General features: G+C 50.8%; 1 protein-coding gene across 4 annotated transcripts; it reads right to left on the bottom strand.

The window, feature by feature from the left end:
* Positions 1 to 489: 489 nt before the first annotated feature.
* On the bottom strand, positions 490 to 12,952 carry supt20 (SPT20 homolog, SAGA complex component). Of its 4 annotated transcripts, none has more exons than XM_047014181.1 (23): positions 12,800 to 12,952; positions 12,266 to 12,399; positions 11,996 to 12,031; positions 11,701 to 11,823; positions 11,409 to 11,535; positions 11,004 to 11,107; positions 10,610 to 10,780; positions 10,273 to 10,412; positions 9,983 to 10,139; positions 9,636 to 9,692; positions 9,455 to 9,526; positions 8,879 to 9,048; positions 8,277 to 8,309; positions 7,965 to 8,079; positions 7,609 to 7,687; positions 6,944 to 7,099; positions 6,468 to 6,777; positions 5,813 to 5,925; positions 5,608 to 5,663; positions 4,997 to 5,095; positions 4,414 to 4,507; positions 3,304 to 3,389; positions 490 to 698 (listed from the first exon to the last, which is right to left on the bottom strand). In XM_047014181.1, the coding sequence occupies exons 2-23, from the start codon at positions 12,266 to 12,268 to the stop codon at positions 543 to 545; spliced, it is 2,457 nt and encodes an 818-aa protein (XP_046870137.1). In that variant the 5' UTR covers positions 12,269 to 12,399; positions 12,800 to 12,952; the 3' UTR covers positions 490 to 542. The 4 variants fall into 4 exon arrangements, with proteins under 4 accessions (XP_046870137.1, XP_046870134.1, XP_046870136.1 ...); XM_047014178.1 differs by having other exon boundaries at positions 7,609 to 7,714; positions 12,800 to 12,950; XM_047014180.1 differs by having other exon boundaries at positions 5,813 to 5,922; positions 7,609 to 7,714; positions 12,800 to 12,950.
* Positions 12,953 to 26,675: the final 13,723 nt, after the last annotated feature.

The raw sequence follows: 26,675 nt of genomic DNA, 5'->3' as shown, positions 1-26,675 counted from the left end.
GATCAGGCACGTTCATGGGGAGTCCTCTGAGAGTGTGCGTCGACCGTCCTCGCTCTGTGTGAGCCGACAGGGCTTCCGTAGTGGAGAGCGCCCAGACAGGGAAAGAAGCACCCTGCTACCTACAACAAGAACCAGCTTCCATTTTTTCATTATGTGTCATTTCAAAAATATCAGGTTCTTTATCAACGGTAGGTTTTTTTTTGTGTGTGTCTGTTCTAGAAAAAGGAAAAAGAAGAACAAATCTATGGTAGGGCAAGTGTTTTGGTTTCCCCCAAAACTCAACACGTCAGTTACATACATCTTCTCTCAGCTAGAAAAAAAAAAAAAGAAAAATTCGAAGTCTCTCGTGTGTATCTATACCCTCCAAGACAAAGAGCACAGTCATGTCATTCGTGATGAGGTGGGCTAGCGGCGCTGGGCTAGCGGCGGTGGGCTAGCGGCGCTGGGCTAGCGGCGGTGGGCTAGCGGCGCTGGGGCTCCTTGTGGTTGGCGGGAGGAGGAGGAGGGGGAGGGAGGGGTTGGGCTAAGACCCCCGCTCTCTGTCATGATTTGGGGAGTGGCTGAGGCGTGCTCCGCTTCCTCTTACTTCTTGGCTGGCTGGCGGTATGTTGCCGTGGCGACGCCCCCTGCGGTGCCCCCGCCGACGCCCCCATAGCCATTTGCTGCTGCGGCGGCATTTGGTGCTGCAAGAATTGCAACTGTAAACAGAGACAGAGAGAGGAGGAGGAGGGGAAGAGGGAGAAATAAACAGAGACACTTACAATAAAATCCAGTTTAGACACCAACATCAACCTGTGAGCAACACGCATGCTGAACCCTGCAGCATTACAGCCCCCTGCTGGCCAGGCCATGCAAGACAGGCATGCTGAACCTTGCAGCATTACAGCCCCCTGCTGGCCAGGCCAGGTCAGACAGGCATGCTGAACCTTGCAGCATTACAGCCCCCTGCTGGCCAGGCCAGGTAAGACAGGCATGCTGAACCCTGCAGCATTACAGCCCCCTGCTGGCCAGGCCAGGTAAGACAGGCATGCTGAACCCTGTAGCATTACAGCCTCCTGCTGGCCAGGCCAGGTAAGACAGGCATGCTGAACCCTGCAGCATTACAGCCCCCTGCTGGCCAGGTCAGGTAAGACAGGCATGCTGAACCCTGCAGCATTACAGCCCCCTGCTGGCCAGGTCAGGTAAGACAGGACACCCTCTGATTGATACAGTCCTGATCTGCCTCAGAGAGGATCGAAGGTAAGTCCGGGAGCTGGTGGGATATGGGAGGGGTCTCCTGCATGGTATTTGGAACTTAGGAGAGAGGAACAGACCAAGCTACAGGGGTCACCTCAGGGGTCAGGTCTGAGCGCTGAGGGTCCACCGAGAAAGGAGGGAGGGAAGGAGGGTGAGGGGTGGTTATGGGATGCAGACAGGGGGGGAAATCGTACAGGGTGGAGGAGAGGAGTGTGGGGGGGGGGGAGAAGGGGCAGTCAGGCAGCACGAGGGGGGGGGGGGGGGGGGGACCTTGACAGCTGTCTTTTCTGAGAACCGTCGTCAGGGACGATAACCACCACCTGGCAACAACAATGCCCCTCCACATGCTGCTTAGCAACCATGCGTCACGTCAATAAACCTCAACGGCCTTTTCTTCTCGGTTACACTGTAAAATACCAACCAAAGAAGCCAACAAATACCTATAAAAGGGACACGTGTTGTTTACGATGCAGATGGACCTGCAGGGTGAATGTTTACCCCCACAAAAAAGCATCAAAGTGACCAACAGCAAACATGCCATCTCGAGTCACAAGCTGTTAGTACAGTCACTTGAGTTGGACGTGCCACAAGCCCCCCCCCCCCCCCCTTGGCCTGGGCTAGGAGGAGAGCCCCCCCACACACACACAGTAGACAGAGAGCATGATGGGAGCCAGGGTGTGTGGGGGGGGGGGGGAAGTGACCCTCAGAGCGGTGAGAGTTCGAGCTACTTATCAGCGGGGGAAAAAAACCCGACCATAAGCATGATTGAGCGAAGAGGAGAGACGTGATCTAGGCCACACGGCCGACGAGCAAAAACCTCCCAGAGGAGAGGAGGAGGGTCATTAGGCTGTGTGTGCGAGTGGCGGAGGTGTTGGGGTGCCATGTCGGTAGGCGAACGTGTGTCTGTAGGTGTGCGTGCCGTGTTTGCGGGTATGTGTGTAGGTGTGCGTGCCGTGTTTGCAGGTACGTGTGTGTGTGTAAGTGTGCGTGCCGTGTTTGCGGATACGTGTGTGTGTGTGTAGATGTGCGTGCCGTGTTTGCAGGTACGTGTGTGTGTGTGTAGATGTGCGTGCCGTGTTTGCGGGTACGTGTGCGTGTGTGTAGATGTGCGTGCCGTGTTTGCGGGTACGTGTGCGTGTGTGTGGATGTGCGTGCCGTGTTTGCAGGTACGTGTGCGTGTGTGTAGATGTGCGTGCCGTGTTTGCAGGTACGTGTGCGTGTGTGTAGATGTGCGTGCCGTGTTTGCAGGTACGTGTGTGTGTGTGTAGATGTGCGTGCCGTGTTTGCAGGTACGTGTGTGTGTGTGTAGATGTGCGTGCCGTGTTTGCAGGTACGTGTGCGTGTGTGTAGATGTGCGTGCCGTGTTTGCAGGTACGTGTGTGTGTGTGTAGATGTGCGTGCCGTGTTTGCAGGTACGTGTGTGTGTGTGTAGATGTGCGTGCCGTGTTTGCAGGTACGTGTGTGTGTGTGTAGATGTGCGTGCCGTGTTTGCAGGTACGTGTGTGTGTGTGTAAGTGTGCGTGCCGTGTTTGCAGGTACGTGTGTGTGTGTGTGTGTAGATGTGCGTGCCGTGTTTGCAGGTACGTGTGTGTGTGTGTAGATGTGCGTGCCGTGTTTGCAGGTACGTGTGTGTGTGTGTGTGTGTGTAGATGTGCGTGCCGTGTTTGCAGGTACGTGTGTGTGTGTGTGTGTGTGTGTGTGTGTGTGTGTAGGTGTGTTTGCAGGTACGTGTGTGTGTGTGTGTGTGTGTGTGTGTGTGTAGGTGTGTTTGCAGGTACGTGTGTGTGTGTGTGTGTGTGTGTGTGTGTGTGTGTAGGTGTGTGTGTGTGTGTGTGTGTAGATGTGTGTAGATGTGTGTGTGTGTGTGTGTAGATGTGTGTGTAGATGTGTGTGTGTGTAGATGTGTGTGTGTGTGTGTGTAGATGTGTGTGTGTGTGTGTGTAGATGTGTGTGTGTGTGTGTGTAGATGTGTGTGTGTGTGTAGATGTGTGTGTGTGTAGATGTGTGTGTGTGTGTGTGTGTGTGTGTGTGTGTGTGTGTAGGTGTGTTGGAGTTACTGTGCATTACTTGGATCTGTGGCTGTTGCTGCTGCTGGAGCCGCGGAGAGAGAGAGGGCACGGGGCCGTCCAGCCCACAGCCCAACTGGGACAGCACTACGGGGGGGGGAGGGGGGATGGGGGCAGAGGGGGATGGGGGCAGAGGGGGAGGGAGGGGGCAGAGGGGGAGGGAGGGGGCAGAGGGGGAGGGAGGGGCAGAGGGGGAGGGAGGGGCAGAGGGGGAGGGGAGCGGCAGAGGGGGAGGGAGGGGCAGAGGGGGAGGGGAGGGGCAGAGGGGGAGGGAGGGGCAGAGGGGGCAGAGGGGGAGGGAGGGGCAGAGGGGGCGGGAGGGGGCGGGAGGGGCAAAAGAGGAGGGGGGGGGCAGAAGAGGAGGGGGGGGACAGAGGGGGGGCAGAGGGAGAGGGAGGGGGCGGGAGGGGCAGAAGGGGAGGGGCAGGGACACAAACCGGGGGGGTACGCAGTGTGGTGGAGCAGGAGGTTGGTTTAGGTAGGGAGACAGTGAAGGGGGGTGGGGGATGTAGGAAGGGGGCGGGCACAGAAGGAGTTTGTTGAGCAGGATACGAGGGGGGGGGGGGGGGAAGAGAGGGGGGGGAGCGAGGCAAACGGATGGGTGACGGGCGACACACACACAGAGCGCACCAACAGGAGGGTGGAAACGGAACGGGAGTAAAAAAGAAGGGAGGGGAGAGAAAAATGGGGAGAGAGGAAGGAGGGGGGGGGACAACAACAGAAAAAGGGTGTAGCAGAGAGGTAGGGAGTGATGAGTGTAACCAGGGGTTACAGTACAAATCCACTACTGAGAGACTTTGGTTCAGGTCACACCAAAGCAAAAATCTTTATTTCTTGATTTTGATGATAATAATAATAATGCTATAGACATTTTGGTTTAGGCAGAGGAGGTGAAGGGGAGGCACTTCAGGTAAGAGAAACTTCAGCACGTTCTTATGGACACTGAAACCTAAGTCTACTTCAAAGTTTGGAAGTGGGTACATTTAGTGAGACACGCTGAGGTAAATCGAGTTGTTAACATGAGTCCAAACAGCCTCAGTTTGTGTCACTGTGTAAACGCTACTGTTCCAGTGTGTGTGTGAGTGTGCGTGTGTGTGCGTGTGTGTGTTACCTGCGGCCTGGGAGGACATGAAGCTCCCCACCCCCGTCAGGTTGATGACGGCCGTCTGCTGGGTCGAGAGGCCGCCGTCTGACCCCTGGTCACACTGAGAGAGGTCAGAGGTCAGAGAGAAAGATCAATGGGGTAAACACGCCTGTGTGTGTGTGTGTGTGTGCTAGAGACAGAGATTAGGGTTAGATTAGACTGTGTGTCCACGCTAGTGTGCGTGTGTGTGTGTGTTTGTATGAGATAGGATGCTGTGCTGAGCATGAGTGAGTTTGTGTTAGTAGGTGTTCTGGAGTGTGTGTGTGTGTGTGTGTGTGTGTGAGAGAGTGTGTGTGTGAGAGTGTGTGTGTGAGAGTGTGTGTGTGAGTGTGTGTGTGTGTGTGTGTGAGAGAGTGTGTGTGTGAGAGTGTGTGTGTGAGAGTGTGTGTGTGTGAGTGTGTGTGTGTGTGTGTGTGAGAGAGTGTGTGTGTGAGAGTGTGTGTGTGAGAGTGTGTGTGTGAGTGTGTGTGTGTGAGAGTGTGTGTGTGAGAGTGTGTGTGTGAGTGTGTGTGTGTGTGTGTGTGAGAGTGTGTGTGTGAGTGGGTCTCACCGGCTCTCCCTGCTGCTGGGGGCTGGGCGTGGCTGGCTGGCTCTGCTGGGGGGAGAACTGGGACAGCTGCTGCTGTGGCAGAGAGTTAAAGATGGGGATCTGGAAGAGGGGGGGGGGGGGGGAAGGAAGGAGGGGGGGGGGGGGGAGGAGAGGGGTGGGGGGGGGGAGGAGGAGAGGGGTGGGGGGGGGGTGGAGGGAGAGGTGGGGCATGAGCTAACACTCAGAGCTAGCATCAACAAGGACAGGGTAGCTGTAGAACCACCTAGAACACTGGAGAACTATCTAGAAGGAACCAGGATGCTCTGGATTCAAACGATGGAGGTAGAGGTAGGGGCAAGGGGGTCTGGAGGATGAGTCTTGGGAACAGGTAGGAAAGGGCCCGGTCAGGGGGTCAGGGGTGAGGGGGTCAGGGGTGAGGGGGTCAGGGGTGAGGGGGTCAGGGGTCAGGGGCGAGGGGGTCAGGGGTGAGGGGGTCAGGGGTGAGGGGGTCAGGGGTCAGGGGCGAGGGGGTCAGGGGTGAGGGGGTCGGGGGTGAGGGGTCAGGGGTCAGGGGTGAGGGGGTCAGGGGTGAGGGGTCAGGGGCCAGGGGGTCAGGGGGTGAGGGTTCTTACCTGCAGGAGGTTGAGAGGCCTCAGTCCTGGGCTGCTGTTCAGACCGAAGGGACTCGCTGGGAAACACAGACACACAGAGTCACACATGACACATCACACAGGAACCTGCTCAGCAAGCTCCCAGAGAAGTGCTAGCATGTACAGTGGAGCTTCTGTTTACAGGAGAGAGTGTGTGTGTCCGTGTGTGTGTGTGTGTGGGTGTTACCTGTCTGGGCCGTGGGCTGCATGGTGGGCATCAGCCCCCCAGGGGGGAGGAGTCCACTCAGGTTGAGGCCCGCCCCCAGCATGGAGCTGGAGCTCATCAGGGTCTGAGAACTGCTGTACACACACACACACACACGCGCACAAACACGCGCACACACACGCACACAGGACAAGAGGAAGGAGAGGTTAGGATGGCTGTCTGTGGAGTGGTAATGACAGGGAGAGACAGACCTAAAGCAAAAGATAGAGAGACCAGACAAAGAGAGACCAGACAGAGAGAGACCAGACAGAGAGACCAGACAGAGAGACCAGACAGAGAGCGACCAGACAGAGAGAGACCAGACAGAGAGACCAGACAGAGAGACCAGACAGACAGACCAGACAGAGAGCGACCAGACAGAGAGACCAGACAGAAAGCGACCAGACAGAGAGAGACCAGAAAGAGAGACCAGACAGAGACAGAGAGACCAGACAGAGAGAGACCAGAAATAGAGAGACCAGACAGAGAGACCAGACAGAGAGACCAGACAGAGAGAGACCAGACAGAGAGAGACCAGACAGAAAGACAAGACAAAGAGAGAGACCAGACAGAGAGAGAGAGACCAGATAGAGAGAGACCAGACAGAGAGAGACCAGACAGAGAGGGCGTCCCTTACCAGACGGAGCCCACCACGTTGATGAAGTTGAGGCCGGCCGTGCTGGCCATGACCTGGGAGGAGGAGGTGGTTCCCGTGGTGATGGAGGTGCCCATGGTGGGCAGGGGGATGGTCATGACGGGCAGGGCCTGGCTCAGGGCCAGCTGCGGCTGGGCGAAGGGTGCCAGGAGGGCGGGCTGGGGCTGGAGCAGGGGGGGGTCCGACGGCGTGGGGGTCAGCGAGGGAGGGGCGATGAGCAGGTCGGAGGGGTGAGGGGTGGAGCAGGGCGTGTTGGTGGGGGTCGGCGTGGACGGCTTCGGGGTGCCTGAGCCTGGGGATGGAAATACAGCCCAAATGAGATGGGTCACGGGTGTGTCTGTGTGACAAGCTGCTGTGCCTGTGTGTGCGTGAGAGTATTCATGTGATCAACGTAAATACAAGAGGCCAAAGAGTTAGCCTGTGTGTGTGTGTGTGTGTGTGTGTGTGTGGCGGCTCACGCTGAGTGGGGACCATGGGGGACAGGGCGGAGGGAGACAGCAGGCCAGGCTGGCTCAGCTCCAGGGAGGGTTTCCGGCTCAGCAGAGCCCCCTTGGTCGGGGGTGGCGTGGGACACTTGAGCAGGCTACTGGTGGTCTGGGACATGTACAGGTTACCTGCCCGCACACACACACACACACAGAGAGAGAGAGAGAGAGAGAGAGGAGGAGAGGTCAGTCCACCAGGTCTTCTCTAGTCATTAGCCGGCATCGTGAAAAGGTTCAGAGTCTGATCAAATACAAAACGAGGGAAATCCCCTCTTCCCTGATTGGTGGGATGCTGTTCCATTCATGTTTCATTCGAAAGACGGAGAGGGTGAGAAAGAAATGGAGAAAGAGAGACACCTGGCAAAGAGAGAGAGAGAGAGAGAGAGAGAGAGAGAGAGAGAGAGAGAAGGAGAGAGAGAGACAGAGAGAGAGAGACAGAAAGACAGAGAGAGAGAGAGAGAGACAGAGAGAGAGAGAGAGAGAGAAGGAGAGAAACAGAGAGAGAGAGAAAAAAGAGAGAGAAAAAGAGAGAGAAAGAGAGAGACAAGGAGAGAGATAGATGGATACAGAGAGAGGAACAGAGTGTCCAATAGAAAGAGGGAGTCTGGAGGTGGTGGTGGAGGAGGAGGAGGGGTAACCTGAGGAGCTGCAGGCCGAGCTGGAGGGCAGTTTGATGGGCGGGGGCCGCTGCTTCACCCCCTTCCCCAGGACTGATGACTGGACCAGAGCAGACAGACCGTCAGCCTGGGGGCAACCGGCCACACAACCGAGTTAGTGCACGTGTGTGTGTTAGTGTGCATGCGAGTGTGGGAGACAGTTTGTGTGGGCGTGCGAGAGTTTGTTTGTGTGTGTGGGAGATTTTGGGTGTGTTTGTGAGAGAGAGCGTGTGAGAGAGCAGGTGTGTGTGTGAGAGAGAGCGTGTGAGAGAGCAGGTGTGTGTGTGAGAAAGCAGGTGTGTGTGTGAGAGAGCAGGTGTGTGTGTGTGTGTGTTCACCTCAGCCTCTGTGCTGGGGGAGATGTGGCCCTGGCCCACAGGTCCAGAGTAGTGCGACATCTTCACCTGACACTTGACATCCCTCTCATACACGCCCTTGTACTGGTGCAGGAACCTGCAGCACCACACAGTCATCACACACACACACACTATACTCTCCGACATACATGTGTATTTGCATTTTACAATACATGTTTTAGAGGGGGGGGGGGGGGGTTGATGGGGTGGTACTGTAGGCCTGAATAGAGCGATGAACTGTTTATGTAGGTGTGAGTGGACATGAGGTTGACAGGCTTTAGGACCTCTACTCACCGGTCAGCATCTATCTTGGATCCTATGAGGAAGCTGGTGGGGAGAGAGACAGAGAGGGAGAGAGAGACAGAGAAAGAGGGAGAGACAGAGAGAGAGAGACAGAGAAAGAGGGAGAGACAGAGAGAGAGATAGAGAGGAAATACGAGTCAGAATCCAGGTGAAGCTTCAAAAGGGTCTTATATCCGCAGACACTAATTTCAGCTGGGACTCAAACCACATCTGCCGCCCCAGCCCAGACTTCCAGCCCCAGCCCAGACTTCCAGCCCCAGCCCAGACTTCCAGCCCCAGCCCAGATCTCCAGCCCCAGCCCAGACTTCCAGCCCCAGCCCAGACTTCCATCTCCAGCCCAGACTTCCATCCCCAGCCCAGACTTCCAGCCCCAGCCCAGACTTCCAGCCCCAGCCCAGACTTCCAGCCCCAGCCCAGACTTCCATCTCCAGCCCAGACTTCCAGCCCCAGCCCAGACTTCCAGCCCAGACTTCCAGCCCCAGCCCAGACTTCCAGCCCCAGCCCAGACTTCCATCCCCAGCCCAGACTTCCATCCCCAGCCCAGACGTCCAGCCCAGACGTCCAGCCCTCCTCCCCAGGGGCTGAGTGCTCACGGTGGGTGGATGAGCTGCAGGTCTGGGCTCTCCTCCTCTGCTCTGGTCTCTTTGGCGCTGTAGATCTTGCCGTACACCAGCGGGTCGCCCATCGACTGGAAGATGGACACCTTGGTCCTCTGAGCCTGGCCACCCACCTCACACTCAAACGTGTAGTCATCCACCACCTCCTGGATGGGGGAGGGAGGGAGAGGAGGAAGGGGAGAGAGTGAGAGAGGGAGAGAGGGAGAGGAGGAAGGGGAGGGGGGGGAGGGAGGGAGAGGGAGGGACGGAGGGAGAGGGAGGGACGGAGGGAGGGAGGGAGGGAGAGAGAGAGGGAGGGAGAGAGGGACGGAGGGGGGGAGGGAGAGGAGGGAGGGAAGGAGGGGGGGAGGGAGGGGAAGGGGGGAAGGAGAGGAGGAAGGGAGGGAGGGAGGGAGAGGAGGGGGGGAGGGCGGGAGGGAGAGGAGGGGGGGAGGGAGGGGGAGAGAGGGAGGGAAGGAGGGCTTAGTGGCAGTATCAGTTTGAGATGGCGGAGGTCTCCAGGGTGGTGTGTGTGGGTGTGTGTGTGGGGGGGGGGGGGGCTCCCTGACGTACTTCGGCGGGCCACACGGTGTGCTGGGAGTCCTTCAACTTCACAGACTTCTCCTCGACGGCGTACTTTTCCACCTGGGACACAGACACACGGTAGCATGAGACCTGGGCCACACACACACACACAGCCAATACAAAGGAGTGTGGGACTGGTGGGCATGGTCAGAAACAGACGGGGACTTACGTCGATTTCCTTGGGGACTGTGAGCTGGCAGTTGCTTTGTTTCCACATGTCTACACACTGCGAGAGAGAGGGCGGAGAGAGAAAGAGAGAGAATTGGGAGAGAGAGAGAGAATAGAGATGGAATACAATGAAAGAGAGAGAATGGAGAGAGAATAGACGAGAAAGAATAGGAGAGACAAAGAGAGGGAAAGGAGGAATTAAAAGACACGAGCAAGAATACATTCCGTGTGTCTGGAAAAGAGAACAAAACTGCCCATTTCAACTGAACGAGGGGAGGTAGGGGGGGAGGATCTATACAGCAGTAGGGTCGCGGCGACGCGGGCGCAGAATGTTCCGGGGACGCTCACGTTTCCGGCCTTGGAGATCTTCAGGTCTATCGAGGGGGCGGGCTTCCTCTCCTTCCTCCTCTGCAGGTAGTCATAGAGACGCAGCTGGGGGGGCGTGGGCAGGTGGGCCAGCTCCTGCTGGCGGTTGAGAGCCGCCCGCGAGTGCCTCTTGAAGCACCTGCACACACACACACACAGGATCTCTCAGCATGTGTGTGTGGGGGGGGGGGGAGGGGTGGTGAGGGAGTGTGCATTTTCAGAGAGCGTCTGGATTCGGGGCGTTTGACGCGTGTGGACACGTGTGAGTGTACCGTTTCATGGAGCGCGTGTTCATCTTCTGCTTGTTGTAGAGCAGGCGGTTGGCGGTGCAGGTGACGGAGATGGAGGGGTCCAGACACAGGGGCTCGGCCGTGGCCAGGATCAGCTGGCTCTCCAGCTGCAGCTTGTCGTCCTGCGGGGGAAGGAGGAAGGCCACCCTTCAGACCAGAGCATGGAGGACAGGGCCCCTTCCCAAGCCATGGCTGCTTCACACTGAGCTGAACCGGACCAAAGGAGGGGCCCCCCGGGGCGCGGTGGAGAGAGGTAAGGGACGCTTTCCCCTCCCCTGGGGAAGACTGACAGGGATGGGGTGGGGGGGGAAGGCCTCACCTGGGTCCATTTGTGGTGGTCGCTGGTCATGGCGTGGACGTCGCAGACCAGGGTCTGCATGGTGGGCCGCAGCAGGATGTGGCGGCTCTGGTAGGAGGGCATCTTGGTGCTGCCGGACTGCCTGTAGTCCCTGACCTCAGCTATCACACAGCCACAGTGGAAGATGTTCACCTGGGAGACGGAAAGAGAGACAGAGAGAGAGATAGAGAAAGACAGAGAGACAGAGAGATAGAGAAAGACAGAGATAGATAGATAAAGAGAGAGATAGAGAAAGACAGAGAGAGAGAGAGAGATTAAGATAAGGAGAGAGCGTTAACCGAGGAGGACGGGACAGTCACCCCAGCAACACCGACAGGACCGACATGTCTCCCAGTGTGTGTGTGTGTGTCCTCACCTGGGACTTCTCCAGCAGGTCCACCAGGATGGGGGGCAGCTCCTCTGAATCCAGGTACTCCAGCAGCTCCCCTTCCTCGTAAGGCAGACGGATCGTCTCAGAGTCTGGAGGACACGCAGAGAGACAAGCTTAGCACTGGGAGTCTCCACAGAGCAGCGCTACAGCCGTCTGCTTTCTCCCTCAGAACTGCAGAAGAAGAGGCATTCCGGTGTCCTTTAGGGTGGGTAGAGCTCCGTGGTAGAGCAACGGATTAAAGACAAGATCAAAGTGTCCGCACTATGAATAACGCTACATTACAGATCCTACAGATGAGGAGAGGGATTGGGGGCTTGGTCGGGTGGACTGATTTGATTGGATGGGAGGCTGACGCTAACCAGGAAGTGGGCCCCGAGGGCGCCGACTCACCGGAGCCGTTCTTCCCCCTGAGCATGAGAGAGTAGCCCTCATTCCCAGGGTAGAGGTTGACCACCAGGCACGACACCGACTCTTGAGAGACCAGCTTTTCCAGGAGATTCACATTCCTCCTCAGCTTCTACAAAGGAATCAACCACAATCAAATTGAAAAAAAAAAAAAAAAAAAAAAAAAACGAAACCTTTTGAGTATGCCAGTGAACCACTCTCTGTAGTGACTACTCAGTGACGGCATGGTCTCTCTGGGTTTAGCGGAGCGCGTCGAGGGGGACTGGCACACACTCACCTTCAGCTCCGGCTCTTTGTCACACTCCTCGATGTACAGTTCGTACAGCTTCTGGTACAGGCTCTTCCTCACGGACGAGCCTCTCCTCTTGGCTGGGCGTTGACGAGCACTCTCGACAATGTACTGCGGGAAGAGGGGCGGGGCCGCGTTAGTGACCGCGTGGGCGAGACGGGGCACATCGACACGTGCGCACAACGCTGACCCCGCACACACATATGCAAGCTCCCATACACACACACACACATGAATGTCTCAGATCTGCATGCCACGTTACTACATGTCAGAAAGGTCTCACCTCTGCCCGATCTAATGCATATTCCAAAACTTGTTGCTACAGAAGGGAAGATGAAACAAATGTACATCATTTAGATCACAGCTCGTTCTCGACAATACTGAACTGGGTAGCAGGTTGTAAACAGTTAGCAGGTTGTAAACAGCCTAGGTGATCACTGGAATAACTTAGGCAAGATTCACAAGACCGATGCCACATTCAGACATAATTAGGCTCAGCTTCCTTATCGAGTAAACTAAAACCGCTGCACATCCTTAACATAGCAGGGCTTACCATTGTGGTCCTCCACCAGTTGCAGGGTCAGTGACAGGAGACGCCGCAGTCTGACCTTAGACCCACACCGTCACCTCCATAGAAAGACCATTCAAACCCTGCTGTACATCAACACGGCATGTGGACACACCTGTCTGTCGAATGTAAACATGCATAGTTTAGGCGGCTGGATTGCAATGGTGGTGCACTTTTGAAGTCAACGTTAGCTAGCAAAGTACTAGCATGGCTTGGTTAACTGAAGCAAGAACAAAAGCTAGCCAGCTGCAAGCTTTACATAGTGGGACGCGTAGCGACATATTTTGTAGCCACATAAATGGATTATACAAACACTTAGAAAATCGCTCGCTACAAAGTCGTTGGATGAATACTCAGCCAGTGCTCTGCAAACGACACAGCAACAAGCTAGTTCGCGAGCTCGCTTGTTAGCAATGTAGCAAGCTTGGCTAAGAAACCTGCAAAAGTTATCAGTCTATACATCGCCTACGACACAAGCACGTGAAGTATCTCCCACCGTAAATAATAGGATTAACTCACCTTTTTGGTTGCATAGTGGTAAACAGTAATTCCAATGCAAGATACAATGTGTTATTTCAGTGTCTTCATTGAAAAAAACTCAGGGCAGCAGCCATTTTCTTCCAGTGTGACAACAAAAGCTAAACTTCCGGTATGGAAAGTAGTGGGCGGAACCAAAATCATCACAGAGCGGAAAGGGCCCTGGGAAGCTCTTTACTGTTACGTAAACGTTCACACCTTCAAATGAACCAGTGAGAGTAACTATGCTGTTGTTATTTGTTGTACACTCTAATAGTACTAGAACCGTAATTACGCGACCCTGTCAAAGACTAATCTCCTACTGAGAATAGCTCAATTGCAATTGAATGTTCAAGCTTCTGTCTCTACCAAAAACCAAATCCTTGCCTTGGTTACTCCAAAATAAGGGCACATGCTTTAAATACGTTAGCCATAGGATCTTTGATAACATCAGATACAAATGACCACTAAAATACAAAGTTTAAGGACTACAGTTTGCAATTCAAACAAAATATTTCTTGGCACACATTTTAAGCAATAGACATTTGGCTTACCAGCACGCTGATGGATGGTGTGCAAAGTCCAGACTAGAGATATACCATGAAACTGTAGTGTATCTGTTTCCACACGCTTATCTCAAAAATTGAAAGGCATAACAGACTTCTGTGATTCCTGTGAGAAACACACAGAGAACACAGCACTGTGTTCCAAGTTGGGCCTATTTTTAGAAGCATTACAAAAACACTTTGACATTTCAAAACTCAGTCCTTTAGCACTAGAGGGCAGTGCAGGATAAACTCAATTGACAAAATGCCTGACAACATGAGCAGCCAATCAACTCAACCTCACACAAACATCTGGGCTTCCACAGGGTTTGTTCATCTTCAGAGTAACAGGCAGTGGTTGGTGCTGATAGCCAACATATCATGTATTATGTGCTATGGCTTGATATGCTCTTTATGTATGGCAGCTCTCTCACACACACACACACACACAGGATGCTCACCGCGTGCAAAACTGGGCCTACACTTGTTTTTGAACATCTTGCTTTAGGGTTACCATCGGAAAAAAAGGGACACATTTCTTACTGTCAGTTGCTTATTTCACTTCATTTACGTTCACCTTTCTCTGTTTTATTGTTGTCTTTCTCCTGTTTGACTTCATTTCCTTCAAGAATCATCCTTACGTAATCGTTGATGTATAAACCCCCAGAACATTGTGTGCAGTCCAGTGGAGAACGAGGTACAGATCAATGTGAAAGTTTGATAGTCAAGAAGAAGCCCCTGCATCCAATGAATCCTCTGACCCTTCTTATTGGACCGATCTGAACTTACACCCTCTGGTTTTCATTCATCTCCCCATGGGATGCAATCCCTTTGGTTTAGTAATGAGCTAATAAAGGTCAATAGAATCAAAACATGTGCTGTCTGGCATGTGTGTCTGTGTGTGTGTCTGTGTTTGTGTATTTGTGTGAGCATGTGTGTCTTTGGCAGTGTCTGTGTTTGTATATTTATGCGTGTGTTTAGTTGTTTGGGTTCATTTCTCCTCATCTCCTCCCAGTCTCCATAATCCAGTTTCCAAGGTTCTGCCAAGGTTGAAGACTTTGGCTTTGCGCCGACGTAGATCCCTGTGATTAGGCCAGCTAACACCTGAGTCCAAATCCCTCCGCATAGTCTGAGGAGAATCCTTTGATGCTGCTCGGCAGGATGATGATGAGTCTGTAATGAAGGGTTGGTGAACATCCAACCCTTAGATTGGCTCACTCTTTGAATTTCACAAAACACGGCACACTTTACAATATTAATGCAAACATCACGTGCGAAACCCACACTTCTCAATCATAGATTTCGTAAGGACGATATTCAATCATTGTGTCATCACTATGATTTACATAGACGTTCCATCCGTTGCCATTGAGCGGAGAAACTGTATGCAAATAACTTGCGTACAAGAGCCAAACCACAAACAAGTACACATTTTCTGGGTGAATGCTGACATGAATAACTGCTCCAGTCCAGGGTGATTTGGGCCTGCTCTGCTCGCAACGTGAGTCACAGAAGATGTACTTCCTAGGAGCTTGGACTGTTCCCCTAGAAAAGATGTCTTTGTTTTAGAGGGTGGGCTGTGTGTAGTTAAGGAGAGTGAGCGTGGAACATGCAGAGGACCCGAGAGAGGATCATTCTCTGATCTGTATCGGACTGCACTACACACTAAGTACAAACCCCTATACAACATGTGACAAGGCTAGAGAAAGCTGACGAATCTTCCTCATCACGTTGCCATCCTGTTCATTTGCACAAAGGAAACGTGAACAAATGAATACAATGGAAATGTAACGTGAGCATGGCAATACATCAGGCTCTAAGGCCAATTCATCAGTAGAAGAGGATTTATTGACACACTGTCAGTGGATGTGAACCTCCTGGCTAGACCTCGCCTCAAAACCTGATCCCAGAGCTGTAGCCAAGCTGAAGGTGCTCGTCTAAGCTCTTGGCTCCGTTGGTTCCCTTGCAATCAATTCTTCCCCCTCTAGGTGCACAGTTGATGGCCTGTTACTTACAAAGTTGGAGACCTGCGAAAATAAAGTTACGATTGTAATGGAGAAAAATACGCTTGTGACCTGTTAAAGCGTGCAAAGACATGCATGTCAGGAGCACATCGGGTCTCTGACGGCTAAATGAGGTCACGCATGGCGAGGTGTGCTAGGGTGTGAGGGAGCTTGCAAAGGCAGAAAAAGGCCACGGGCGAAACGCCAGTTCACCGGGTTCAATCGGGAGTTGTTTCTGCTCCGCTTTATTGTGTTTCGATACAAGATGAGACAGTCTCTGGCTGTTATAGAACAGTCAAAGTAACAATTCCTAAAGGCTCCGAAAGGCTTTGAAAGTGGCCCTCGTCCATAAAACATTGAATTACATTCGAAAGATTTCACTTTGCTGCAATTACACCAATCAGTCGAGCGACAGGGGCAGAAATAGGAAGCTGAATACAACCATCACGACAACAACAATTATATCGGAAAAGGCTGAGAAACGTTCCACGGTGAGAACTTTGCAAACAGTAGAACCAAACGTTCTCTCCTTTGGGACTGATAACACATGAGCATCTGTTCTTCTGGTCAGGGTATCAGAATGAGGCAGAGGACAGCTGGTTATCCTGTAGTGACCCGCAAATAAAGTTTGGTTTTCCTCATTCAAAAAGGAGTTCACACACAGACTTCCAGAGGTTGTGGTTGCGGTACACAGACTCTAGCCCACGTCTCGATGTGGTACGATGGCCAGTGGTAGACCTTGGTCTGTCTCAGCTGGGCAGTGAGATGCTTGACCACCTCTAGGACAAGGACCACACAGACAAACGTATTCGCTCGAGACCGTTATTCAAAATCCGCAAACGTCAGCCAGAAAGCCTCAACCGCTAAGCTATTACATCAAACAACAGCAGACGTAGGTGAACACAGAGAGGAGGGAAGGTGAGGAAGACTGACTCGGTCGAGTAGAAAGCCAGTACTAGGTGACGTCCTTTTGTCAACCTCCTGAGGCAGCATGGGAAACTCAACAGGGCGGGGGGAGTGGAGGTCAGGGCCAAACAACAGACGTTCATCGCTGGTTTGAACAGAATGTGATGGTTCAGGGGAAGCAGAGGGAGGAAGGTGCACAGTTTGAGCGCCAGAAGGAGAGACAGAGAGAGAGAGAGAGAGAGAAAGAGAGAGAAAGAGAGAGAGAGACAGAGAGAGAGACAGAGAGAGAGAGACAGAGAGAGAGAGAGAGAGAGACAGAGAGAGAGAGAGAGAGAGAGAGAGAGAGAGAGACAGAGAGAGAGAGAGACAGAGAGAGAGAGAGAGAGAGAGAGAGAGAGAGAGAGAGAGAGAGAGAGAGAGAGAGAGAGAGAGAGAGAGGGAGAAGGTTGATATTTACAGGGATGAACACTTTCTACCAGTTTGGTCAAAAGATGTAGAAACGTCTGAAAACAATTTGAGGTCAGAAAGAGAAAAAAGCAACATTTTACTGGGAGGAATTAAGATATTCACTACGTGGCAACATGCCAGATTTCCTGGTGAGACACCCGGCCTCGCTATCTATCATTTTCAACAAGGAGTTCTTCCTCCTAAACTCATTCTACAAAGATGCATACGTTTGGTATAAACTTAACGGCCTTCAAAGGACTAACCATCTTGCTACTTGTTCAGGTTTGCGCATGTATCTAGTTCAGCGGTCTTCAGGTCTGAGGTGACCTAATTTCATTGGCTGTCGGTGAAGGCGGGGTCATCGTCCTCTTGTGATTTACGGTCTCCTTCCCTCTGCCGTTTACAGGCTTTGCTGGGCTCAAACGCGGGGTGCGTCCCTGAAGACTTGCAAGGGAAATTCCGCCGAAATTCCCAACGTCTAACTGGGGTCCAGTGGGAAGGACGGCCTCAAAGGTTTCGTGGGGACAGGTCTGTGACGTAAGGGTTCCTCACAGCTGCCGGTTTGCTTAGCTTACAGTAGGCCATGCTCCATGCTGAGAGAGAGAGATAGAGAAAGATAGAGAGCAAGAGGGAGCGAGAGAAGGAGAACAAATACAAGAAAGGGGGAGTACTGGGAATATGCTAACGAACCCTGTCTGATTTCAGAGAACTATCATGGTCGGGTTATTAGTCTGCGCTATATTCTCTCCCAGGAGAGAAAATAAACAAAAGGCATAATTGATTTACTGTGAAACAAGGCCAACCCTGCTAAACTGTTTAGCTTTCGCATCTCTTTAGTTTGTTTTGTTCCTGGAATTGTTTGTGCCGACTGAGAAATGTGCGATTATCACAGCGTTCAAGATCCCATAAACCTCCCTGTGTTTTCGATGCAATCAGTCATGGGCTTTCTCTCGCACAGGGGCTAGTGCAGGCAAGAGAAGGGTGGATGGAGGAGGAAGAAAAGTGAAGATGGATGGATGGGAGGGCGGATGAGTAAATGAGAAACCCAGAGACGACGCTCAGGAGAGCTGTATGGGAAACACAGGGGCATGAGAGATCCGGGTCTCGATCTCTGGGCCTTTGGAAGCCGACCAGCCCTCTCAATGACACCCTCTCGACCTGCCACATTCACAAAATGTTATGAAGTCATCGAGTGGAACGGTTTTTCTTACTTGATTTGAACCTGGTTTCTCTCACTTCTGACTGGGTCATTGTATCCTTGGGCTTTTTGTGTGTGTGTGTGTGTGTGTATTTATGAGCGCACACGGGTGTGTTGGTGTGTGTGTGGGTTTGTGCATGTGTGTGTGTTGAGGTTCCCCACGTGGTCCAGGCTCTGTACAGTGTCAATGTTCTCTCCAAGGAGTATCGCTGTTGTCACTAACATGGAACAGAAGTGATCATTGCGCGGGTCATCACGGTATGTTGGTGACTTTTCCACTGAAGGAAAACGTTTGGCCCAGTCTCTCTACTTAGAGATAAACGGCTGCAAAAGAAAAAAGAAGTGTTTGGGTTGGAGAGGAGTTATTATAAATACACACCCTTGTGCACACACACACACACACGCACACACACACACACACACACACACACACACACACACACACAGCCTTGCATGACTACAGGCACACACAATCTCTTCCTATGCCTGTGTGTGATAAGAAGCAGGATGGGTGTTTGGGTTGGCACGAATCTCTGACTGGGAACCAGTTTAACACACACACACACTCACACACTCGCAGACACACACACACTGTAGACATCACCATCTTCATTAGATAAGCTTCAAAGCGACGGATAAATAGAGGAAAAAGAGAGTGGAAGAAAGAAGGAAGCAGAGAGAAAGGGGGGAGGGATGGAGAAAGAAAGAAAGAAAGGGGGAGAGAGGGGTGAGAGAGGGAGGGAGAGGGAGGGAGGACAAACGACAAACACTTCACAGCCTAATATATTGACATAGATTTTTGGTGAAGAGGATAATGGACCTCATGATCTCAAAATGGAAGAGATGAGTAACAGGAAGCTCGGGGTCATTTTCCCTCCCACTCCGCAGCCCTGTCTGAACGACTCTAATGACTTTTGCCAACAACACATTTGTTTTCCCACCATCATCATGACTCATGAGAGTAAGAGTCCGTGTCAGCATTTCTGAGGAGGGACTGGAGGTGGAAGAAAGGGTGAGAAAGTAAGCTTCCAATATAGCAACTCCACACTTGAGTGTTTACATTTACTTTTAGTCATTTAGCTGACGCTCTTTTCCAGAGCGACTTACAGTAAGTACAGGGACATTCCCCCAAGGCAAGTAGGGTGAAGTGCCTTGCATAAGGACACAACGTAATTTGGCACAGCGGGGAATCGATCCGGGAACCCTCTGATTACTAGCCCGACTCCCTCACCGCTCAGCCACCTGACTCCCTGACACCTGACTGAGTGTTGAACAAAGATGTAAGAGAATGCGAGGGAACATAAATGGGTTTGGGAATTGTTTTGGAAAAGAAGAAACTTTAATCCTCTTCTCTTAATCAAATAACCTATTCACCTGAGTCCTGCATAGACAGTGTACATTTAAAAACAACGGCAAATCAACATCCTGAAATGTTTAACTTCTGCCTAATTAACTACTGACTTGATCATCAGTGAACTAAACGTGAGATTATTAGACACTTCTAACACCTGATTGAAATATTCGCAAAGAAGATTTGCGAAGATTGGAGAAAAGATTCCACCACAAGATTGGTCTGGATCCCATGCTATGATGCATCACACCCCGAGGGGTGAAAAAGTCATAACAATCCAGATCTATTCTGGCAGCATCGGCGTTCCATCCTTGAAAGACGTCCTCAGAAGCACAGAAAACAACCAGGACTTCAGTTCCAGCCTTTTTAGGGTTAAATGCGAGTGTTGGGATTAATAACGGCAGCAATAACTGTCAGACTGATGAAGTGAGAGTCAGGACAATGTTCCCAGGTGGGTGCCTAATGAGAGGAAGGCCAGGAGACACACACACACACACACACACACACACACAGACGGAGCCTTTAAAAAAGAACAAAAAGGGATCTTGTGATTCAGGGGAGGGGTAGGTGTGGCTCGGTGCAGATCAAGAGGTTCCAGGTTCAAATCACCCCGTACGTCTCTTTTGATTAAAGCGTCTGCTGAAAGAACAAATTATGACTATGTCTAAAGAAAGGACAGGAAAAAGACAGACGGAGGGACAGACAAACAGACCAGATAGAGCCTTTGCAAAAAAGTGCTCTCGATTGACCCCTGGAATGACGAATCTGTTGCTCGGTGTGGATTAGTGTCGGTCGTTCCCCGGTTACGGAGGGTTTTACGTAAACGAACGTTGAGCAAGAAGTGCGTCCTCTCTCTATGGCCTCTTTACTGCCGTGTCAAAGTTGGCCTGAGGGTCTGTGTCCCTGACACGAGAGCAGACACATGCAGCTCAACGTGTGTGTGTGTGCGTGCATGTGTGTGTGGGTGGGTGTGTGTGTGGGTGTGTGGGTGTGTGTGTGTGTGTGGGTGTGTGCGTGTTCTGCACCAAGTGTGGCCAGCCACTCCAACAGGACAGGGCACAGGAAGCCCCGGGCCAATAGAAACATGAGAGGGGCCAACGAATGAGCACACACCGTCTCGCTCCCAGCTCCGCCTCTGATTTACTCCATTACAACCTCCAGCTCTGAGCACATCTGGTTTGAGAACAACCCTTTTCTCGAAAAGACGAAAAGAGACATTTACGAAATGTAATCGTAGCCTGGTCTTAGCTTAAGGACATGGCTGCTTTTTTTGTTTGTTTTTGTTTTGTTCATTTGTTTATTTTTCACCCTTTGCACATGCAAGCAGAGTCATTTCCATGTAGACTAGGAACGTGATGACCTCATCCATGGAGGTTTTGTTGATAGTGCCAAGGCCAATCACAAAATCAACCACTGATCTCGTCAGCTTTTCTGTTTAGTTTGCATGCGGGCCGTGTTGCGGATGTGTTGCTATGTAACCAACCCGTGCCTTTATATCAAATAATTCCGACGCCCTGCTCGCTTCCATTAAATGGATTCCAGTCCATTGTCTGCATCACATCCGAGAACGTTCCATTCATCCAACCTTGATCGAACTTGTCCTTTCCCAAAACAAACCGTTCTTTTATTTGATCTCTCAAACATTTTCCTGCACCACACCTGCCCTGTGTCTCCACTCTGAGTTCAGCTGCAGTGTCACAAATCTCACATCAAATCTCACACCTCCTTCAGTAAGACTGACTTTATTTCACCTCAGTTCTGCGGTTTCAGATCGTGTCAGGAGATGTCGTTAGCTCTCTGAACCGTAGCCATGAATGTTCCTCGGGAGAGGGTTTGGAGAAGACCTGCTAGCTAAGAGATTGAAGGATAGATAGAAGGTGTAAAAGGAGAGAGAACGAGACAAAATGTCCGGGAAAAGATTGATAGAGCGGAGAGCACCTTCACACAGCTGCTGGGACCCTTGATCCAACCCCGCCAGGATTCCAGGCGACCAGCTGGAGGTTTTAGGGTCTTCTCAGGTGGGAAGACATCAAGCAGGTCTGCAGGGCCCATGGGGCTTTGGGAACCAGCTATCCCTGCCTCTCCACAAAGCCAATGCTCCATAAATCCTGTCTACTGATCACCTGGCTATTAACTGTCATGGCTTGCCTTAAAGGTGAAGAGCTAGTGATTTACGACAGTGGGGATTTCATCCAATATGGAACATAAAACATTCGATGGTATCTCGGATGTTGTTTAAAAAATAAATAATCTTAATTATCTGTCACATAAAGTATTTCTTTTATTGTCGGGGTGGATCTTAGAATGCAGGTAAAAGGGCAAGTGTTTGAGAACAGGGGTGAGAGCTCAGAGCTAACATACCTCTAAAATCAACAACTACCTGTTACTCCACAATATCCTGAGAAGATCTTATTGGTTGCTTAACGTGTCAATCCTTGCCCAGACCCAATCAAATGGACCATGCGCTCTCAAGAGCGGTACTAGAAATTTCCAGTAGTTTCTGTAAAAAAAGCTGCTGCAATCATTAAGGAGAGCTCAGACTGTCATGGGATTTAACATAAGCATAAATCAGTTTTATTCTACCGTACTCTGTTATATGGTTTAGTGTTATTCTTTATTTTCCTCCTGAATGTTCTCCTGTTGGCTCTGGAGGCACAAGTTCTGTACTTCTGAGAGTGATACTGAGGAATGCCAAATGGCCGTTATGGTTTTAAATGTGGTTGGAATTAGTGGGCATTTAGTTGGTTAGCCCCTAATTCTCTCCTATGTACATATAACCCCCTTTGACAGAGTTCAGTTGAAAGGATCTTTGCACACACACACACACACACACACACACATGCACACAAACACACATGCACACAATGTGTCAAAATCGACTTCTTTTGGATGCATGGTCAGGCCTACCCCGGTTGGAAAGAAAGCATTCCATTGTTTGGAAACTCTGCAATCTTGTTAGGGAAAACAAAGAATTATGGGTAATGGTTTGCAGGGTTATATCGGAGAGATTAGAGAATGGAAAGGATTCGCAGATTGCTCCCCCAGGTTACAAGTCAATCAGTCCGCGACAGGAATACCCTGAAAAACGTGTATGTGTGCGTGTGTGTGTGTCACAAGTTTGCGAGAGGTAATTCCATCTGGTAGCTAGAAAATGTTGTCTGCTTTTAGCTCATGTTCTGTTCCATAACCAACATCTGAACCAAGGAACAGGCAAAAAAGAACAAAACACAATAAACAAACAGAAAGTAATTTAGGGTAATAGGTTTCTCTGTGCCTGCGTTAGTGTATGTAAGCATGTCTTAGATGGTTTTTGACAGGTAGATGATTTCTGGCTACTTCTGCTGTTTCATCTGTCAGCCTGTCAGAGGGTGTAATGATGTGAATGGGTGTCAGGTGTCAGAGGGCCTGGTTTGGGCCCCCAGGGGCCTCCAGTGTGGAGGTGCAGCCTGGGGCCCTGGTATGGGACAATGGGGCTCTGAAGGCCTGGTATGGGGCCCGAGGGGCCTTGCTGGGGGGGTCTGGTATGAGGGCCTGGGGGCCTTGAATGATGGCATGGAGGTCAGGTCTGAGGGCTTGGTGTTGGGGCCACAAGCCAGGTTTGAGGGCTTGGTATTGGGGTCTGGGGGCCAGGTTTGAGGGCTTGGTATAGGGGGTCTGCGGGCCAGGACTGAGGGCTTGGTATTGGGGTCTGGGGGTCAGGACTGAGGGCTTGGTATTGGGGGTCTGGGGGTCAGGACTGAGGGCTTGGTATTGGGGGTCTGGGGGTCAGGTTTGGGGGCTTGGTATTGGGGTCTGGGGGCCTGGTTTGGGAGCTTGGTATTGGGACCACAAGGCCAAGTATGATGGCTCTGTTCCAGGGGATCCAGGCTTATGGGCATCAAGGCTGGGTACAGCATTCACGTTTTTCTCTCTAGATCCTCAGTGCTCTCTGTGTATTAAACTAAATCCAATACTCCGGACCCAGGCCCCAGAGAGAGGGATAATGTTGAAATGAGACGGGGAAAGGATGACGAGTGGGAGGAAAAAGAGAAAATGGTGGACCGGAGTGAGGAAAGTTAAATATGAAAATGACTCTAATGTACTGTAACTGCCTCACAAGGGGGGGGGAAATACTTCCCCACCAGAGAAAATGAAATTAGTGTTGAGCTATGGCGTGCTATTTAGAACTGGCAGAATCCATTAAATCAAATACACAAGATTCGCCCTACTTCTCTCTCCATCACGGACTGTGTGAGTGTACTTTTGGAGCGGTTTGAGAGATGACAGATTTTGAACATTGCAAGGTGTGGCCAGTAATTGAGTTTGGATGTCCCCTTTAAGGACTATAAATAAGAACTGTTAAAATGATTTGTTAGACCTCGAGCGCATTTGGTCCTCATTCAAACGAAACGGCTTGACTGTACGCGACGCTATACAAATCTGGATGGTGATAAACTGGTGTGTTTGGTGAGCAGGGCCGCGCGTGCATGCATCCTAGTGGTAAGATTGATGACGATGGCGATGATTCAAACAAGTCCTCGAGTCTGTGCTGCGCTCGCTGGCTCTGTGCTTCCTCCCTCCTCAGTCATAAATCACTGTGAGAACCCTGCATTCATGTGGCTCTCTCAGCCCGCGAGCTGTGGGGCTATTACAGCATAGGTGTGTGTGTGTGTGTGTGTGTGGTGTGCGTGCGTGCATCTTTATGAACAAATGTGTGTATATGTGCGCTTGTCTGTGCATGTGTGTGTTTGTGTGCGTGTGTGTGTACCTGTGTGTGTGTACATGAGTGTGTGAGCACTTGTGTGTGTGCATGAGGGAATCCAGCCCTCGGCAATAAAGAATTCATCATGGGAGAGAGGTTGTTGTCCTCTAACTGGAACTCCTTTAGGCACCTGGAAACACCAGCAGTGTCTCCATCATGGATGTGTCAGCTCTGCTCAGTGATGCTCTGACTCAGGCAGGAACCCAACCTTGGCAGGAAGTCCTCGTTTACGAGCAAGGGAGTTCCTTCAATCCACGAGAGAAGGTAACAAACAAGGAAAGGCTCTTGAATCCTCCAAAAACATGGACATGTTTGAGGACGTGTGTGTGGATGGGGAAATGTGTGTGCGAAGTGTGTATAATACGTTTATTGTATTGTGTGTGCGTGTGTGTGTAATCGACTTGCAACATCAAACGTGGAGAGTAGAAAAGGCTGTCAGTGAGATGGTTGCGTTTGGAGGGAGGACATCTGTGACCTCTGAACACACACTCTCCTCCCTGGAGCCTTCTCAGCTTAAGTGAGCCAGACTACAGCCAGCGAGTCAACCAAGAGAAACATCCAGAAGACATGGATGGAAGGTATTTCTGTGTGTGCGTGTGTGTGTTCATCCGTGTGTGTGTGTGTGCACATTTCCCTGTGAAAAGTCATAAACAGGTTGTCATCTCTGTGTTTTTTCAGTGCCAGTATGATGTCAGAGCTCAAACATAGAAAACAATGTTTTACAACCCCTCCGGGAACACAGACACACACACACACACATCCACAGACACATACACACCTGCTCACACACACGCACAGACACATAGACACACACACTCACTGGATAGATGTTGGTGAAATGGAGAAATGAACTACTTACAGCAAGTTGCGGTTAAAATGATGATGATTACATTAATCTCTGGGCACATTGTTCTGCTACATTTGACTTTGACGAACTGAAGATAGACAAAACTCCTGTGAGTATGAAAAGCAATTTCACCATGCCAGGGCGCAATGCGACGATCTGGGAAAACAAACTCCCAATGCAGTCAGCCTAAACCATCGAGTAATGATTTCCACTTTCCATTCATTATTCCATACTCTCTCCCCGATGCCCGTTGGTAAACCAAACACGCGATCTAGGTGGCCGCCCCAAAATTAAATGACTATTGGGGGACTTTGTGTGTTTGAAGGGCTTCATTCCACAACACGGTGACCACCAGTAAAAAAATGACATCATCTATAATTTGGTGAAATAACAGCTAGCATGACATGGAATAACACCATTTTTTTTCAACAATTATTTTATTGAGGTATAAAAGTCAAGACTTTTAGAGGGAAATGGTTTTTTTTGGAGAACAATCCGTTCCGACTCCAACATTCATCTTCACCTCAACAGGAAGTAACTCGGAACATCTGTCATGGTAAAAAACGAACAAAAGAATAAGCATTTTTCCTCTAGCAGGAGTCAAAGGGGGTGGCCTCTGGCAGGCTAGGACACATAGTTACGCCTGGAGTCGTTACCTAAGAGCTCTGAAGCAACCAAATCAATCAGGCGAAAGTTTAGCCAGCGTGGTCTGGGCCATTATCTCAACTGCTTCGTAAGTAAAGGTTCTGCCTGGGCCTGGGATGAGAGATCATGTGTGTGTGTGTGTGATCTTAACGTTAGGTTGAGCCCTCTGACCCCAGTAAAGGAATAGTTCACCTATTCAATTTAGGCAACACCCTTGACTGACCGGCCCCTCCCTTGCACACACACATATGAACAAACACACACACACACACACATATGAACAAACACACACACACACATATGAACAAACACACACACACACACACATATGAACAAACACACACACACACACACACATATGAACAAACACACACACACACACACACACACACATATGAACAAACACACACACACACACACATATGAACAAACACACACACACACACACATATGAACAAACACACACACACACACACATATGAACAAACACACACACACACACACATATGAACAAACACACACACACACACACATATGAACAAACACACACACACACACACATATGAACAAACACACACACACACACACATATGAACAAACACACACACACACACACATATGAACAAACACACACACACACATATGAACAAACACACACACACACATATGAACAAACACACACACACACACACATATGAACAAACACACACACACACACACATATGAACAAACACACACACACACACACATATGAACAAACACACACACACACACACATATGAACAAACACACACACACACACACATATGAACAAACACACACACACACACACACACATATGAACAAACACACACACACACACACATATGAACAAACACACACACACACACACATATGAACAAACACACACACACACACACATATGAACAAACACACACACACACACACATATGAACAAACACACACACATATGAACAAACACACACACACACATATGAACAAACACACACACACACACACATATGAACAAACACACACACACACACACATATGAACAAACACACACACACACACACATATGAACAAACACACACACACACACACACACATATGAACAAACACACACACACACACACATATGAACAAACACACACACACACACACACACATATGAACAAACACACACACACACACAC

The sequence above is a fragment of the Hypomesus transpacificus genome, unplaced genomic scaffold (assembly GCF_021917145.1).
Source record: "Hypomesus transpacificus isolate Combined female unplaced genomic scaffold, fHypTra1 scaffold_226, whole genome shotgun sequence".
Taxonomy (NCBI): Eukaryota; Metazoa; Chordata; class Actinopteri; order Osmeriformes; family Osmeridae; genus Hypomesus; species Hypomesus transpacificus.
The sequence above is the reverse complement of the archived record's forward strand: the minus strand, read 5'-3'. Positions and strand labels throughout refer to the sequence as shown.